At 35.1% G+C, this 14202-nt stretch overlaps 1 protein-coding gene across 1 annotated transcript; it reads right to left on the reverse strand.

Annotated features, from left to right (window-relative positions):
* Window positions 1–548: 548 nt before the first annotated feature.
* Window positions 549–13581, reverse strand: LOC139845084 (serine/threonine-protein kinase STY46). Its single transcript, XM_071835308.1, has 16 exons — window positions 13354–13581; window positions 12841–12955; window positions 12172–12245; window positions 11894–12013; window positions 11617–11671; window positions 11267–11377; window positions 11124–11174; window positions 10790–10965; window positions 10579–10686; window positions 4691–4764; window positions 3191–3366; window positions 2360–2455; window positions 2100–2180; window positions 1945–1998; window positions 1494–1628; window positions 549–883 (listed from the first exon to the last, which is right to left on the reverse strand). The coding sequence occupies exons 1-16, from the start codon at window positions 13575–13577 to the stop codon at window positions 809–811; spliced, it is 1725 nt and encodes a 574-aa protein (XP_071691409.1). The 5' UTR covers window positions 13578–13581; the 3' UTR covers window positions 549–808.
* Window positions 13582–14202: the final 621 nt, after the last annotated feature.

A 14202-nucleotide genomic window follows, 5' to 3' on the forward strand; every position in this document is an offset into this window, starting at 1 on the left:
ACAATCAAACGATTGTTTCAAATGGTTTTGTAAGTTAGAATTGATTAGAATGGAGAAATCCAGAGCAATTCTACAATTGATATTGCTCTGGATTCAACCCTTCTGATATTGCTTTGGATTAAACCCTTTTGAAAATGATTGTGTTTTTTTCACATCAAAAAAAGGGTTTGTTTTTCGTTTTCAAATTTATAGAATGTTAGAATGGAGGGACAAAACCTTAAGTTCAAATTTGTGTGTTTATATTTTATTTTATAAACCAATGGTTAAGCCATGCTGAATATGAGCATATCCAGTGAATTGTGGTCACAACGGATACAGATAATAAAGATTTAGTTGTGCATTATTTATTTTTTTAGTTAACCATTAAATTTTGTGTCATCACCATTTGTAATCCTATTTAATGAAATTTAACTCGATCTCTATTCAAGTTTGCATGAACTAAACTAGAGCATAGATCTGTCGACTCAGACCCTAATCGAAAATCTACCTAAAAGGTAACGACAAGGCGTGTCATGAATTTCAAGCTAAAAGGCAGCACTACCTTTAGGTGTGCTTGTTGTAACGGAAAATGGAATAATACACCCCACTCAACTCAGTGACTCGGTGTCTATATCCGTGACAATGTTCAAGACTTCAAGTATAGTTCTATAAAATTAAGAAATTTCCATTACCACCTTGATATTCCCATATAGGATACAAGTTTTAATGCATAATAATGTACATAACACTATCATAAGGCGACTATGGTTGTTAGAAACAAAGTGTAGAAGAATGTAATGTTCTAAACTGAATGATTGGTGTTTAGTAATCATTGATGCCCCCGTCTAAGCACGGATAGGAATCCTTTGTCCTTTTTTCGATCATCTACTGCTTCTTCTCCAACCTAAAAACACCAAAGAACGGTGTCCATGTCATGCAACTTATGCAGCTGAAAAAAATGACATAACATGATCTTCTAAACCCATTGGTTTCAAATTTCAAGTCATTTGGACACATAAGAATAAAGATATGGTTATTATCATATGTTAAATGGTGCAAGGAGAAACGAAGATGAGACAAGAATAAAGAAAGGATATAAATGGTATAATATTTTGTAAATTTAAGGTCATATTTCTACTTCCAATTATATGTTAACTAATACTTCTTTTACTATTTGATACAACAATATACTCAACTTTTGCCCATTATAGAGATGGCAAAATGCACTGGGTGGGTAATGAGGCATTGCAGGTTTGGGTCAAAGAGATTAAAATGTATGTAATCGATGTACAAGCTCTAAGCAACTTGCAACCCAGCAAGTTTCTTTAACTAAACTCATTTGACTTGTTTGGAAAAAAAAAGTATAGCCAAAATTTTCCGGTTTGTAAGGGGTTGTTATTGTGCATCTATTGAGTGTGTTTAGATGGTCAAACTATAAAAAAATCTTGACAGGTTACTAATCAAAAGATCAACTATTTTATATTTTTGTGTTTTGGATCATAGAGCATGCATACCTCCTTAGCTATCTGCTTTAGAATCTCAATAATTTCAGAAAAGTCTGGTCTCAAACTCGGGTCTTGTTGCCAGCATTTCACAAGCAATTCAGCAAGTTTTGGCGGAGTGCTTTTTGGAATAGTAGGCCTTAACCCCTGAAAATAAGAAAAGGATCACGTGTTAAACTTTCATTGTAAACTAAATTAAAATCTAGTCCACGTAATTCAAAACAAAAAGAAGACAAGTTTTAATCTATTTATTTTGGATGGCTTAACAAAAATAAACATAATAATATCCAAATGGCCTTTTTGCCCATTATCACCAATACTAATCAATTAATACAATATTTGTCTTGATCATAGGAATTATTATATTTCATGAGTTTCAGACTTTCTTAAATTATATGTGGACTGGTATGTTACAATTTTGATAGGGCAATATATATCATAAAAGTAATGGTTCATTCCTCACCTTTTGTACCACACCAACAGCTGCCTGTAGGGGAGTTAAATAATCATATGGAATCTGGACAAACAAACATAAAATAAAACATTTTAAGTTCTAACTAATATAAAGCTTACAGACTTTATGAATCATTGCCAAAATAATACTGAAAAGTAATGTACCTTTCCAGTTAATAACTCCCATAATACAACCCCAAAACTGAAAACATCAGCCTTGTGATCATAGGGCTTGTGTTCAATAACCTTCAATACAAAAGAAATGTCATTAGGGATCGGCTAAATAAGAAACTTCATACATTATTATCTTTATCATTTTTATTAAAAGGTTGGTGAAAGCCATAACTATAACTATGTCATATACATCATGAACCAGATGTCATAAATTTAGTATCTCAAAAGCAGTTTTCACGTAAACAATATACCTCAGGAGCCATCCAGCGGTATGTCCCTGTTTCTGCTGTCATCACACCAGTTTGAGCCTTCACTCTTGCAACACCAAAATCAGCTACCTTCACAACCTGAAATGTTGATAAAAAAGATCAACATAAATATTGTTTTCACATAACTGAATTGCACAAATGAATTAGCATGACATCGGGGGGTAGAAAAAAGAACTAGGTATACATATATTGATAATGAAGATCCTATCAGGTAAATTTTGACCCATTAACTTATGAATAGCCTAAAAACGAGTCAACCGAGTTAATATTAATATAACTTATGTAATCATATTTGACATACCAATTATTTCAGTAAATTTGGTTTTTAGACAAAGAGCGTTTCAGGTCCACCCAGCCCACCCCGATACGTTTCAACCCATGAAAAAACACCTGATTGGACCTGTTAGCCAACTCACCCAAATTTCCACACCTAGTAAGTATTCTCTTATGCATTAAGGTTCTGTAGGAAATTCGAGTATAATATAACTAATATTACTCAGAAGTCAGAATTACTATTTACTTACTAACCAACAAGGCATAGTATGATAGCTAAGAAAATATATAAATAGATGTATAGATTTAATGTTATAAAATAGCATATATTTATACACAATTCTTTTTATTTTTATTTTTGGATGATTTGGGCAAGTTGTCACTTGTTTAGTCGAATTTGGCCGATGTTCTCGATTTTACTGTAACTTATAGTTTTTAACTAGTGATGATATTATCTCTGCCTTTATCAAAATTTATAGATAAAATATAAGGTGTGATAAGATATAAATGCCAGAACTAAAGAAAGATAAACATTCTTACTTCATGTTCATCCATCAGAAGATTAGCAGCCTTGAGGTCCCTGTGTATTATGTTATTCTGGTGCAGATAATTCATACCCTTTGATATATCAATCGAGACCTTGAGTAATGTTGGAAGCTTAAAAGTACCCTTCCGTTTGTGCAAATAGTCATACACACTTCCCCCACTCATGAACTCTGAGAATCACAATGAATAATCTGATGAGACCAATTAAACCTAATGGACATGAAATATGAGCAATAAAAAAATGAATGCTGCCGCTGCCATTGCCACATGAGAATTAAAAACTTTGACTTGACACGTGGTTCAAAGAATGTATTTGACTATTTCTTAAATGCCTACAATGACATAATTAAGTATTCTCTTTGAACACTACTATACCGGGCAAACGGATCAGGTTGGGTCGGTTTAGGTAACGGGTCAAAATAGTTTTTGGTTGAAATGGGTCAAGGGTCAAACGGGTAAAAACTTTAAACAGGTCCAAACGGGTCAGGTTGGGTCGGTTTGGTTAACAGGTTCAAACGAGTAATGGGTCAAATGGGTCCAAACATGTCATATACTTTTACATTTATTATATTGTTTTAGTTATTAATATATTTATATTTATTATATGTATAAGAAAATATTAATATACATAATAATAATTGATATAACCATTAATGCTTTCATAAATGATTGACGGATAAATCTTGTTATGCTTGACCCATTTGACCCATTCACAAGACCCATTAGACCTGTCTCTATTTATTGAACTTTAAGATTTAACACCCTTTTGACCCGTTCTTATATATTTTGTATAAGACCCAATAGGTTGAAGAAATACTCATTCGACCTTTTTTTAAGTTTTAGTTTACATTGTCAGGCTTAATTTTTTTCAAGACCCAATTGACCCGAAATCATGACCCATTTGACCCAAATTTTAGAGTATGGGTCTCAATCACCAGGTATAAACACAACCAATAGTATCAATAAGTTGCAGTAATGGTAATGAAGTATTAGAGATATCACACAGGAGTATCTACCTTGATAACTATCCAAAAAGGACATGTTTGCAGTTTTCACTGAACAGTACAAAAAGCAGTTCCATTTTGCAATTTTCTAAACTGATCAGTTCATTACTTATCCATAGACCGTTCATATATAAATTGTTTTTTGGGTTTAAGTTAATTTTATAACGAGTCAAACGAGCAAAATATAAGTAGCAAATTATTAAAGTGGGAAACGAGTCAACAGTCACTCAAAAGTGTGTTCATAATGCATACAAGTTTCATTTTGCTCAATATGTTGATTATTACAGTTCGTGTAATCATGATTATCAAAATAATAATTGTAAAAAATTAACGTTGATAGTAGTTTTGAGCAAGAAGTGCAGTCAACTAACCCATCCTGTACTAAAGTTATCCATCAGATCCAAACATGTTACCCACTATCTGACCTGCCCCACCCATTTTGACAGCAGTACATATTGTGGAATACTTCCGATAACAAATATGGTATTACCTGTAACAATGCACAAACTTGGAGGCTTGGTGCATGCTCCTATGAACTGCACAACATTTTTATGCCTGACTTTTCTGCACATAATAACCAGGAGAATCACTTAGCATACAATAAAAGTTTTTAAAGATCGATCCTATGGAGCAATAATTAAATTTTTAAAAGAAAAATTATTGAACTGAGAGAAGATAATATATGTAAACAAGTAGCATAAGCTTTCATAGTTGTACAGATATCATACCATTGTTGGGTTTTAATTGTTTCCATTTATGTGGAAGTTATCCAAGCCCAAGCCCAACAAAATTAGGCCCAATGGTTGTTTGACTTGGTCAACCATTAGAGGAATCTTAATTCAAATCAAGTGCAGTTGTATTCAATTGATACGAGAGAGAGAGAGAGAGAGAGAGAGAGAGAGAGAGAGAGAGAGAGAGAGAGAGAGAGATCAGATAGAGATCAAGAAAAGGAGTGAAAAACACATTTCCCGTCTACAGTGACAGCAGGCCAGAAAAAAGACGATCCCCGGAGATCCGACCGTTGAATCTTCACGATATTTGGGTTGTGTCTTCCTGACATCAGTGCCAACATTTTCAACCGTTGAATTCGTCTAAAAAGGCCTGTAGCTCGTGATTTTGCTGCTGGAACAGAAGGCAGTTTATTGGTAGTGTTGTTCATCTTTTGTCTTTAATTTCTTCATATACTTGTTGATTATTGTTGTTCAAGAGTATAATGCTGTTGTATACCTCTGGTTGAGCTAGAGAAGGATTATTGTATTGCTCTCTTGTTGATGATAGTGGAATTTAAGTGGCTTACGAGTCCCGTGGTTTTTACTCTCGATTTTGAGAGGTTTTCCACGTAAAAAGTCTCGTGTGTATTGTATGTGCTTAGTTATTTCGTATTTGCTGATTTGGGACAGAATTGGGGCTGATTTGTGGTGATTGTGGTATACCTTATTTGTTAGTTTCCTCACGGGTTCATACGGGTCGGGAAATGCTTGTCAAACGGGTTTGTTTCCGCTTTGTAGTTTGCCCGTTGTGATTTATTTTCCCATCAAATTGGTATCAGAGCTTAAGGTTATTTGATTGACTTGTGTGAAAGATGGAAGCTAATACAAGTAAGATGGTTAGTTTAAATGGTTCAAATTATCATGTTTGGAAAGGTAAAATGGAGGATCTTCTTTATGTGAAAGATTATTATTTACTTGTTTTTACTGAGAGTATGCCTGAGGGTAAGTCTGAAGCTCAATGAAAATTTTTGCATAGACATGTATGTGGGTATATTCGGCAGTGGGTTGATGATAATGTAGTGAACCATATTACTGGGGAGACTGATGCTAAAGCCTTATGAAAAAAGCTTGAACAGTTATATGAACGAAAGACTGGGAATAACAAGTTGTTCTTAATTAAACAGTTGATGGGTTTAAAGTATCATGATGGGACTCCTATTACAGATCACCTAAATGCATATCAGGGTATTATTAATCAGCTTGCAGGAATGGGTATCAAGTTTGAGGATGAGGTTCAAGGTCTCTGGTTACTTGGTACGTTACCGGACTCTTGGGAGATTTTTAGGACATCTTTGTCCAACTCTGCACCAAATGGTATTATCACCATGGAATTGGCTAAGGGTAGTATTTTGAATGAAGAGATGAGAAGAAAGTCACAAGGTTCCTCTTCACAGTCAGATATCTTGGTCACAGAAACGCGGGGGAGAAGTCATAGTAGAGGTCATGGTAAAAGAGGCAAGAATCGTAGTAGCTCAAGAAAAGAAAAATTTTCTAATGTTGAGTGCTATCATTGTCGTGAAAAAGGGCACACAAAGTGGTATTGTCCACAGTTAAAAAATGAGAAGAAAAAGGCATATGACAAGAATAAACAAAAGAAAAGTGATGGTGGTGATGATGATAAGGTTGAAGTTAACGCTATCACGGATGAGTTCTTTGTTTGTATTGATTATGATATGATCAATCTTACTCACGATGACACGAGTTGGATTGTTGATAGTGGTGCTACATGTCATGTTGCAATATGTAGAGATCACTTCTCATCTTACACTCCAGGTGACTATGGATTTGCTAGGATGGGTAATTCTGGGTTATCAAAGATCGTTGGTATTGGAGATGTTTGTTTGAAATTTGACACGGGAATAGAGTTAGTTTTGCATAATGTAAAACATGTTCCGGATATGAGATCTAATGTTATTTCAACAGGCATTCTTGATGATGATGGTTATTATAACGGTTTTGGTAATGGTATTTGAAAACTAACTCTTGGTTCTATAATAGTGGGAAGAGGCAAGAAAGACTCAAGATTATACTTCACACGTCCGAAGATCATCCAGAACATTGTTAATGAAGTGGACAATGTTGATTCTACTGATTTGTGGCATAAAAGACTTGGCCACATGAGTGAAAAGGGGATGTCTATCTTGTTTAAGAAAAATGTGTTGTCGGGTGTTAGTGATATTAATTTGAGTAAGTGTTCTCACTGTTTAGCAGGTAAACAGACCAGAGTTGCGTTTAAGAGTCATTCTCCTTTTCGAATGGAGAACGTACTTGATCTAGTACATTCGGATGTGTGTGGGCCTATGAAGACTAGGACACTTAGTGGATGTTCCTACTTTGTTACATTCATCGATGATCATTCCAGGAATGTGTGGGTTTATACCTTAAAGTCAAAGGATCAAGTATTTGAAAAGTTTAAGGAATTTCATGCACTAGTTGAAAGGCAAACGGGAAAGAAACTCAAGTGTATTCGGACTGATAATGGTGGTGAATATATTGGCAGATTTGATGCTTATTGTAAGGAGAATGGTATTCGGCATCAAAAGACTCTACCAAAGACACCTCGTTGAATGGCTTAGCAGAAAGGATGAACAGAACTTTGGTTGAGAGAGTTAGATGTTTGCTTTCACATGCAGGGTTGTCCGATTCTTTTTGGGGTGAGGCTTTAAATACGGCAGTTCATATTATTAATCTAACCCCTTGTGTACCTTTGCGTGTTGATGTTCCTATCAGGGTTTGGAGCGGCAAAGATGTTTCTTACTGTCATTTACGAGTCTTTGGATGTAAAGCATTTGTTCATGTTCCCAAAGATGAAAGGTCAAAGCTTGATATGAAGACTAAGTCATGTGTATTCATAGGTTATGGTGAAGATGATTTTGGGTACAGGTTATATGATCCAGTTCAGAAGAAACTCCTACGAAGCCGAGATGTTGTGTTTACAGAAGATCAGATGTTAAAAGATGTTGATAAGACAGATTCAGTTCCTCAACCTAGTGCTGATCTTGTTGATTTGGATCTAGTTACTCCACAACATGTTGGAGATGATGTTCATAATGATGAACATGGTACTGATGATGATTATGCTCCGGAGCAGGTAGAGATTCCAGTACCAGATGTGCCCCCATTTGTCCCACTTAGGCGGTCTACCCGAGACCGTCATCCTTCTGTTAGATATTCTGCTGATGAGTATGTATTACTCACTGATGGGGGAGAGCCAGAGTGTTATGCAGAAGCTATGAAAGATGAGCATAAGAAAGAGTGGGGTGAAGCCATGCAAGATGAGATGAATTCCTTACATGAGAACAATACTTATGAGCTGGTGAAGTTACCTAAAGACAAGAGAGCTTTGAGAAACAAATGGGTATTCAAAGTGAAGACAGATGAGCTTACTTCACAACCAAGGTACAAAGCTAGGTTAGTCGTTAAAGGATTCAGCCAGAAAAAAGGTATTGATTTTGATGAGATTTTCTCTCCGGTCGTGAAGATGGGATCTATTCGAGTGGTTCTTGGGTTAGCTGCTAGTCTTGATCTTGAGGTTGAACAGATGGATGTCAAGACTGCTTTTCTTCACGGTGATTTGGATAAGGAAATCTACATGATGCAACCTGAAGGTTTTCGGGTTAAGGGTAAAGAAGATTATGTTTGTAGACTTCAGAAAAGTCTATATGGGTTGAAGCAAGCACCGAGACAGTGGTATAAGAAGTTTGAGTCGGTTATAGGAAAGCAAGGCTACCGAAAGACAACTTCAGATCATTGTGTTTTCTTTCAGAGGTTTGGTGATGATGATTTCATCATATTGTTGTTATACGTTGATGATATGTTAATTGTTGGTAAAAATATTAAAAGAATTGCGCAGTTGAAGCGAGAATTGAGCAAGTCTTTTGTTATGAAAGACTTGGGACCAGCAAAACAGATTCTTGGCATTCGGATTTCTAGAGATAGAGGTGCTAAGACGTTACATATATCACAAGAGCAATACATTGAAAAGGTGCTTAGTAGATTCAACATGGAGAATGCTAAAGTGGTTAGTTCCCCTCTTACTAACAACTTTAAGCTAACAAATAGAGATTGCCCTACTTCAAAGGAGGATGTTGAGGAGATGGACAAAGTTCCATATGCTTCAGCGGTTGGTAGCTTGATGTATGCTATGGTGTGTACTAGGCCTGATATAGCTCATGTGGTAGGTGTTGTTAGTCGGTTTATGTCAAATCCGGGTAAGAAGCATTGGGAAGCAGTTAAATGGATTATGAGATACTTACGAGGTACTTCAAAGTTGGGTATCACATTTGGAAATGGAGAGCCGATGCTTGTTGGTTATACAGACTCAGATATGGAAGCAAACAAAGATAACATGAAATCCACTTCTGGATATTTGATGACCTTCGCAGGGGGAGCAGTTTCATGGCAATCAAGGTTACAAAAGTGTGTTGCATTATCTACGACCGAGGCTGAGTATATGGCAGCAACAGAAGCGTGCGAAGAACTATTGTGGATGAAAACATTTCTACAAGACCTTGGGTTTAAGCAATCACGATATGTGGTTCTTTGTGATAATGAGAGTGCGATTCATTTGGCTAGAAATTCTATGTATCATAAGCGGACAAAACATATAGATATGCGGTATCATTGGATTAGAGAACGTCTTGAAGATGGTTCGTTTGAACTTGATAAAGTTCATACCGATGATAATGGATCCGACATGTTCACAAAGGCTTTAGCAAGTGAGAAGCTCAAGGTATGTTGCTCGATCGCCGGGATGACGAACTCTTCCTCATAATTGGAAAGGGGGAGATTTGTTGGGTTTTAATTGTTTCCATTTATGTGGAAGTTATCCAAGCCCAAGCCCAACAAAATTAGGCCCAATGGTTGTTTGACTTGGTCAACCATCAGAGAAATCTTAATTCAAATCAAGTGCAGCTGTATTCAATTGATACGAGAGAGAGAGAGAGATCAGATAGAGATCAAGAAAAAGAGTGAAAAACACATTTCCCGTCTACAGTGACAGCAGGCCAGAAAAGAGACGATCCCCGGAGATCCGACCGTTGAATCTTCACGATATTTGGGCTGTGTCTTCCTGACATCAGTGTCAACATTTTCAACCGTTGAATTCGTCTAAAAAGGCCTGTAGCTCGTGATTTTGCTGCTGGAACAGAGGGCAGTTTATTGGTAGTGTTGTTCATCTTTTGTCTTTAATTTCTTCATATACTTGTTGATTATTGTTGTTCAAGAGTATGATGATGTTGTATACCTCTAGTTGAGCTAGAGAAGGATTATTGTATTGCTCTCTTGTTGATGATAGTGGAATTTAAGTGGCTTACGAGTCCCGTGATTTTTACTCTCGATTTTGAGAGGTTTTCCACGTAAAAAGTCTCGTGTGTATTGTATGTGCTTAGTTATTTCGTATTTGCTGATTTGGGACAGAATTGGGGCTGATTTGTGGTGACTGTGGTATACCTTATTTGTTAGTTTCCTCACGGGTTCATACGGGTCGGGAAATGCTTGTCAAATGGGTTTGTTTCCGCTTTGTAGTTTGCCCGTTGTGATTTATTTTCCCATCAACCATGCCCATGTGGAGAGATAATGGAAAATGTACAAGACATTATTGACTAACCTTAAGATATAAACTTCTTGGGCAAATTCTTTCTGCAAATCATTGTTCACACGCTCAGTTTTAAGTATCTTGATAGCCACTTCTTGACTACGATAGGTACCTTTATATCTAAATCAACAAACACACAGTAAAAAAGTTCAAACTCATGTGACCTTAATGCAAAATTCAATCACGGGACAAAATAATAGTAGTTATAATTATAAAGACTTACAGATCACCATATGACCCAGATGCAACTTTCCGGTCAAGTATCAGAAACCGAGAATCAATTTCCCATACATCCGTCCCATCGTTAGGTATTGTGAGGTGATCAGTTTGGCCAGGTGTGCTTGTTTGATCCAGCTCACTTATTGGAGACGATGAACCTTGAATTGGCCAAGACTGGTTCTGCAGGTGACCAAGTTTATAGTCTGAGGGTGATATCATAACAAAAAAGTAACACTAAAGAGATTGTACTTCAAGAGTTATCTTAAAACTTGATTTAGTATAAGTAAACTCTAAAAAATCAGTCATAAGACAAGATGGTAAATTGGTAAGTACTATACCTCGAGTTTTGAAAGTTCTCTTTCCAATGCACTTCGCAGCTGCTCAGTCTCCTGAACATGTCCAACAAATTTCCATAAAGGAACAACAAAATGACAAAGCATTATGGCTTCATAAACACAGATGAAGAGGTATAGTGTGATACCTCATATGGCCAACCATCAACAACGAAGACATCTAATGAGTAACGATCCACTGTGGAAAAAGCATGTGCTTCCTGGATGTTCAGTCCTACTTCAGCCAGTAAGGCTGTCAACTGGGAATTCACAAAATGTTATTATCTGCGAGCTACCAAAAGCTACTCAAATAAAAAGTTACTGTGTTGTATGAAATGGTAAATTTTTGTATGGTAAACAACAAAAAAACATTCGGACGCTACTATGCATATGACTTGTAGTACTTCATGTTAAACAAAAAGCCAAATGAACAAGATGTAAAGCAACGAAGCAGGTTATAAAAATCCATAATTGAACTATCAAAAGAAGACATAAGCACCTGACTCAGAAGCTTTGGTTTGTCATCTGTTGAAAATGTGATTTCATGCATGGGCCTGATAAGAGTTGAAGACATAAAAGAGTGTTACAAGATAAAATATTACAATGAAATAATACGGCATGATAGTGTATTACTTAATTAAATGGTGTGAATAATATACAGTAAAAACCAACAAGAAAATAAAGTTGCTGACATGCTTCTGCTATTGAAGCCATTATAAAGGTCTAATGCATCTCAAGTCAAAGAAAAAAAAAACATATTCTATCTAAATATATACCTGGGAATAGTTGGATAGCTATTAACAGCACTATCACCATTTCGAACATGAGACTCGTTAGCTTCAAGTGCAAGGGCTTCAAGATTAGGTGATGAACCGAAGGCCGGGGGTGGATGAATACTGTCATAATCTGATGGTCAGCTAACAAAGCCAAAGGTACGGGAAAATAAGACGTAAACAAACAAAAAGGTAGTGGAATTTCACTTAATATAAACTTTGTGGAGTGAAAGAAACAAATGGTTGGTGGATAACTTTCAATGCTACAACTAAAAGTTCACCTCTGGGCTTGTTGGTGCCTAGGAGAACTTGAATTATCTATATCATCAGAGCTACCATCATTTGTTGGAGAAACCTGCATATAATTCAGAAATGCTCAATCATCCATATATGAAAAGCACAAATAGAACATTTCCATATAATAAAGAAGGATCAAGTTCTTATAAAGCCATACAATTATACAACTTTTGAGGTAGTAAATTAACATGTGATCATAGGTTACAAACCTATAAAGGTATAAAATGGTATCTACAAAATGGGTCATGCATACATAAACAAAAGAAAAGCATTTTATGCCAACTGTAGATGATCTAATAATATTTATAGCAATGATGATGTTAATATACTCATATACTACGTAGTAATTAATTTGTATTACCATAAAAATTAATGCTAAACAAATAGCATATGCTTTCTTTGTAAATGAATCCTTGTATTATATCGAATTACCAACACACACCTTGAAGAAAAGGTCAGGTGGACCAAATGTCCCTATTAATGAACAATGTAAAAGGCCGGATAAGTTTGACCACTAGATTATTTTAGCAAAATCAAACTATAATAAAAAGGTGATTAAATACAATCTACATATATCACGAATGTTTACATCAGCTGCCCAATATACATATAATTTTGCTGGATTTCAAGGTGTAATAGAGCTAGCTAATTACCTGTACTAGTCGAACCTCAAACGCAGGCCTATTAGCAGGATCATGCGCCAGATGCAATAATCGTTTATGCATTAGCACATCTTCAGCCCTTTCCACATTAACATCAAGTGCATACCTTCAATATATCAATATAAATTACATATAAGAACCTATACCAACTGCATTAGAAATATAAATCAATAAAATAACAATATAACTGCATTATTTTATTATTCTAACTTCTATGCAACAAACTATCATTCTAAATCAACAGCATAAAAGTATAGCATATACTCTATACCTGAATTGCAAAAATGAACAAAAAAGAAATTATTATTCCGTACTATTTAATCTAAAAAATCGATTCGAAATCGAAAAAAAAAAATTATTAAAAAAATTTATTAAAATAAAATCAATTGCTAACATTTGCAAGCCTGAATTACACAAATATAAGAACACAAAATCACACATCTAATCTAAAAAGTAGTAAATCAGATAAGTATGTATAGGTTATTACATAATATATGTAGGTACCTGGTAGGAAGACGATTGAAATGAGCCAAAAGTTGATCATCAAATCCAGGTTGATTAGCCTCTTGATTGTTAGAAGCTTTGAGTCGGTGAAGAACCTCATTATAAACCTCTAACTTTTTCATCTGCTGCCTGTAACTGTTACTTTTCTGCGGTGGTGATGACTCAACGCTACTTGTGTTGCTATTATTACAACTCTCGTTGTTACTAATTTCCATCATCACCATCACCGAATTAACAATTAGTGTGTATATGTATATCTATTTCTATATATCTATATATACCACCGGATATCAGAATTGATTAAGATTTGACAAAATCACTCGTGATTATCGAAATTTTAATTTAATGCAGGTTTTACCCTCTGCAAATTATGCTTTTCTCTCTCTCTCTCTCTTCTTTTTTTTCTTTTTTTTTCCTACACATAAATTGTGAGATTTTTATGTGGGTATATATAAGGTTTTTTATTTTATTATTTTAATACAATTAAAATTTGATTAGATTTATTTTAATCATAATAATAAAAAAATATTAACGGCGCAAAATAATGCGCATCCTCTCTTTCAAACATCCGAGCTGAACCTGTTGACTCGGCTAGTATTGTTTTCTTTTTTAAAATCAATTTTGAGCAAAGTGAAAAAGATATATATATATACACTAAACGTAGTCGTAATATATACTTCGTATAAATTAATTTTCTATTCATAACTTAAAGTTATTACTAATAAACTAGTAAAATAACCCGTGAAATCACGTGTTTGTTAATGACATGTTTTACCTATTAAGTGAATGTAAATCCTAAAGTCATTTATTTTAATGACCCGTGAAACCACTGATTCCGACTAGAAAACT

Source organism: Rutidosis leptorrhynchoides, chromosome 4 (genome assembly GCF_046630445.1).
Source record: "Rutidosis leptorrhynchoides isolate AG116_Rl617_1_P2 chromosome 4, CSIRO_AGI_Rlap_v1, whole genome shotgun sequence".
In the NCBI taxonomy this organism is placed as follows: domain Eukaryota; kingdom Viridiplantae; phylum Streptophyta; class Magnoliopsida; order Asterales; family Asteraceae; genus Rutidosis; species Rutidosis leptorrhynchoides.

What these genes read in the sequence shown, in the direction of transcription:
- LOC139845084 (XM_071835308.1), bottom strand. Translation starts at nt 13,577, where the DNA reads ATGGTGATGATGGAAATTAGTAACAACGAGAGTTGTAATAATAGCAAC. An exon ending in AGGCACCAACAAGCCCAGAG is followed by an intron (nt 12,014 to 12,171) that starts GTGAACTTTTAG and finishes AGATTATGACAG; the next exon opens with TATTCATCCACCCCCGGCCT. An exon ending in TAAAGCAGATAGCTAAGGAG is followed by an intron (nt 884 to 1,493) that starts GTATGCATGCTC and finishes TGGTGTTTTTAG; the next exon opens with GTTGGAGAAGAAGCAGTAGA.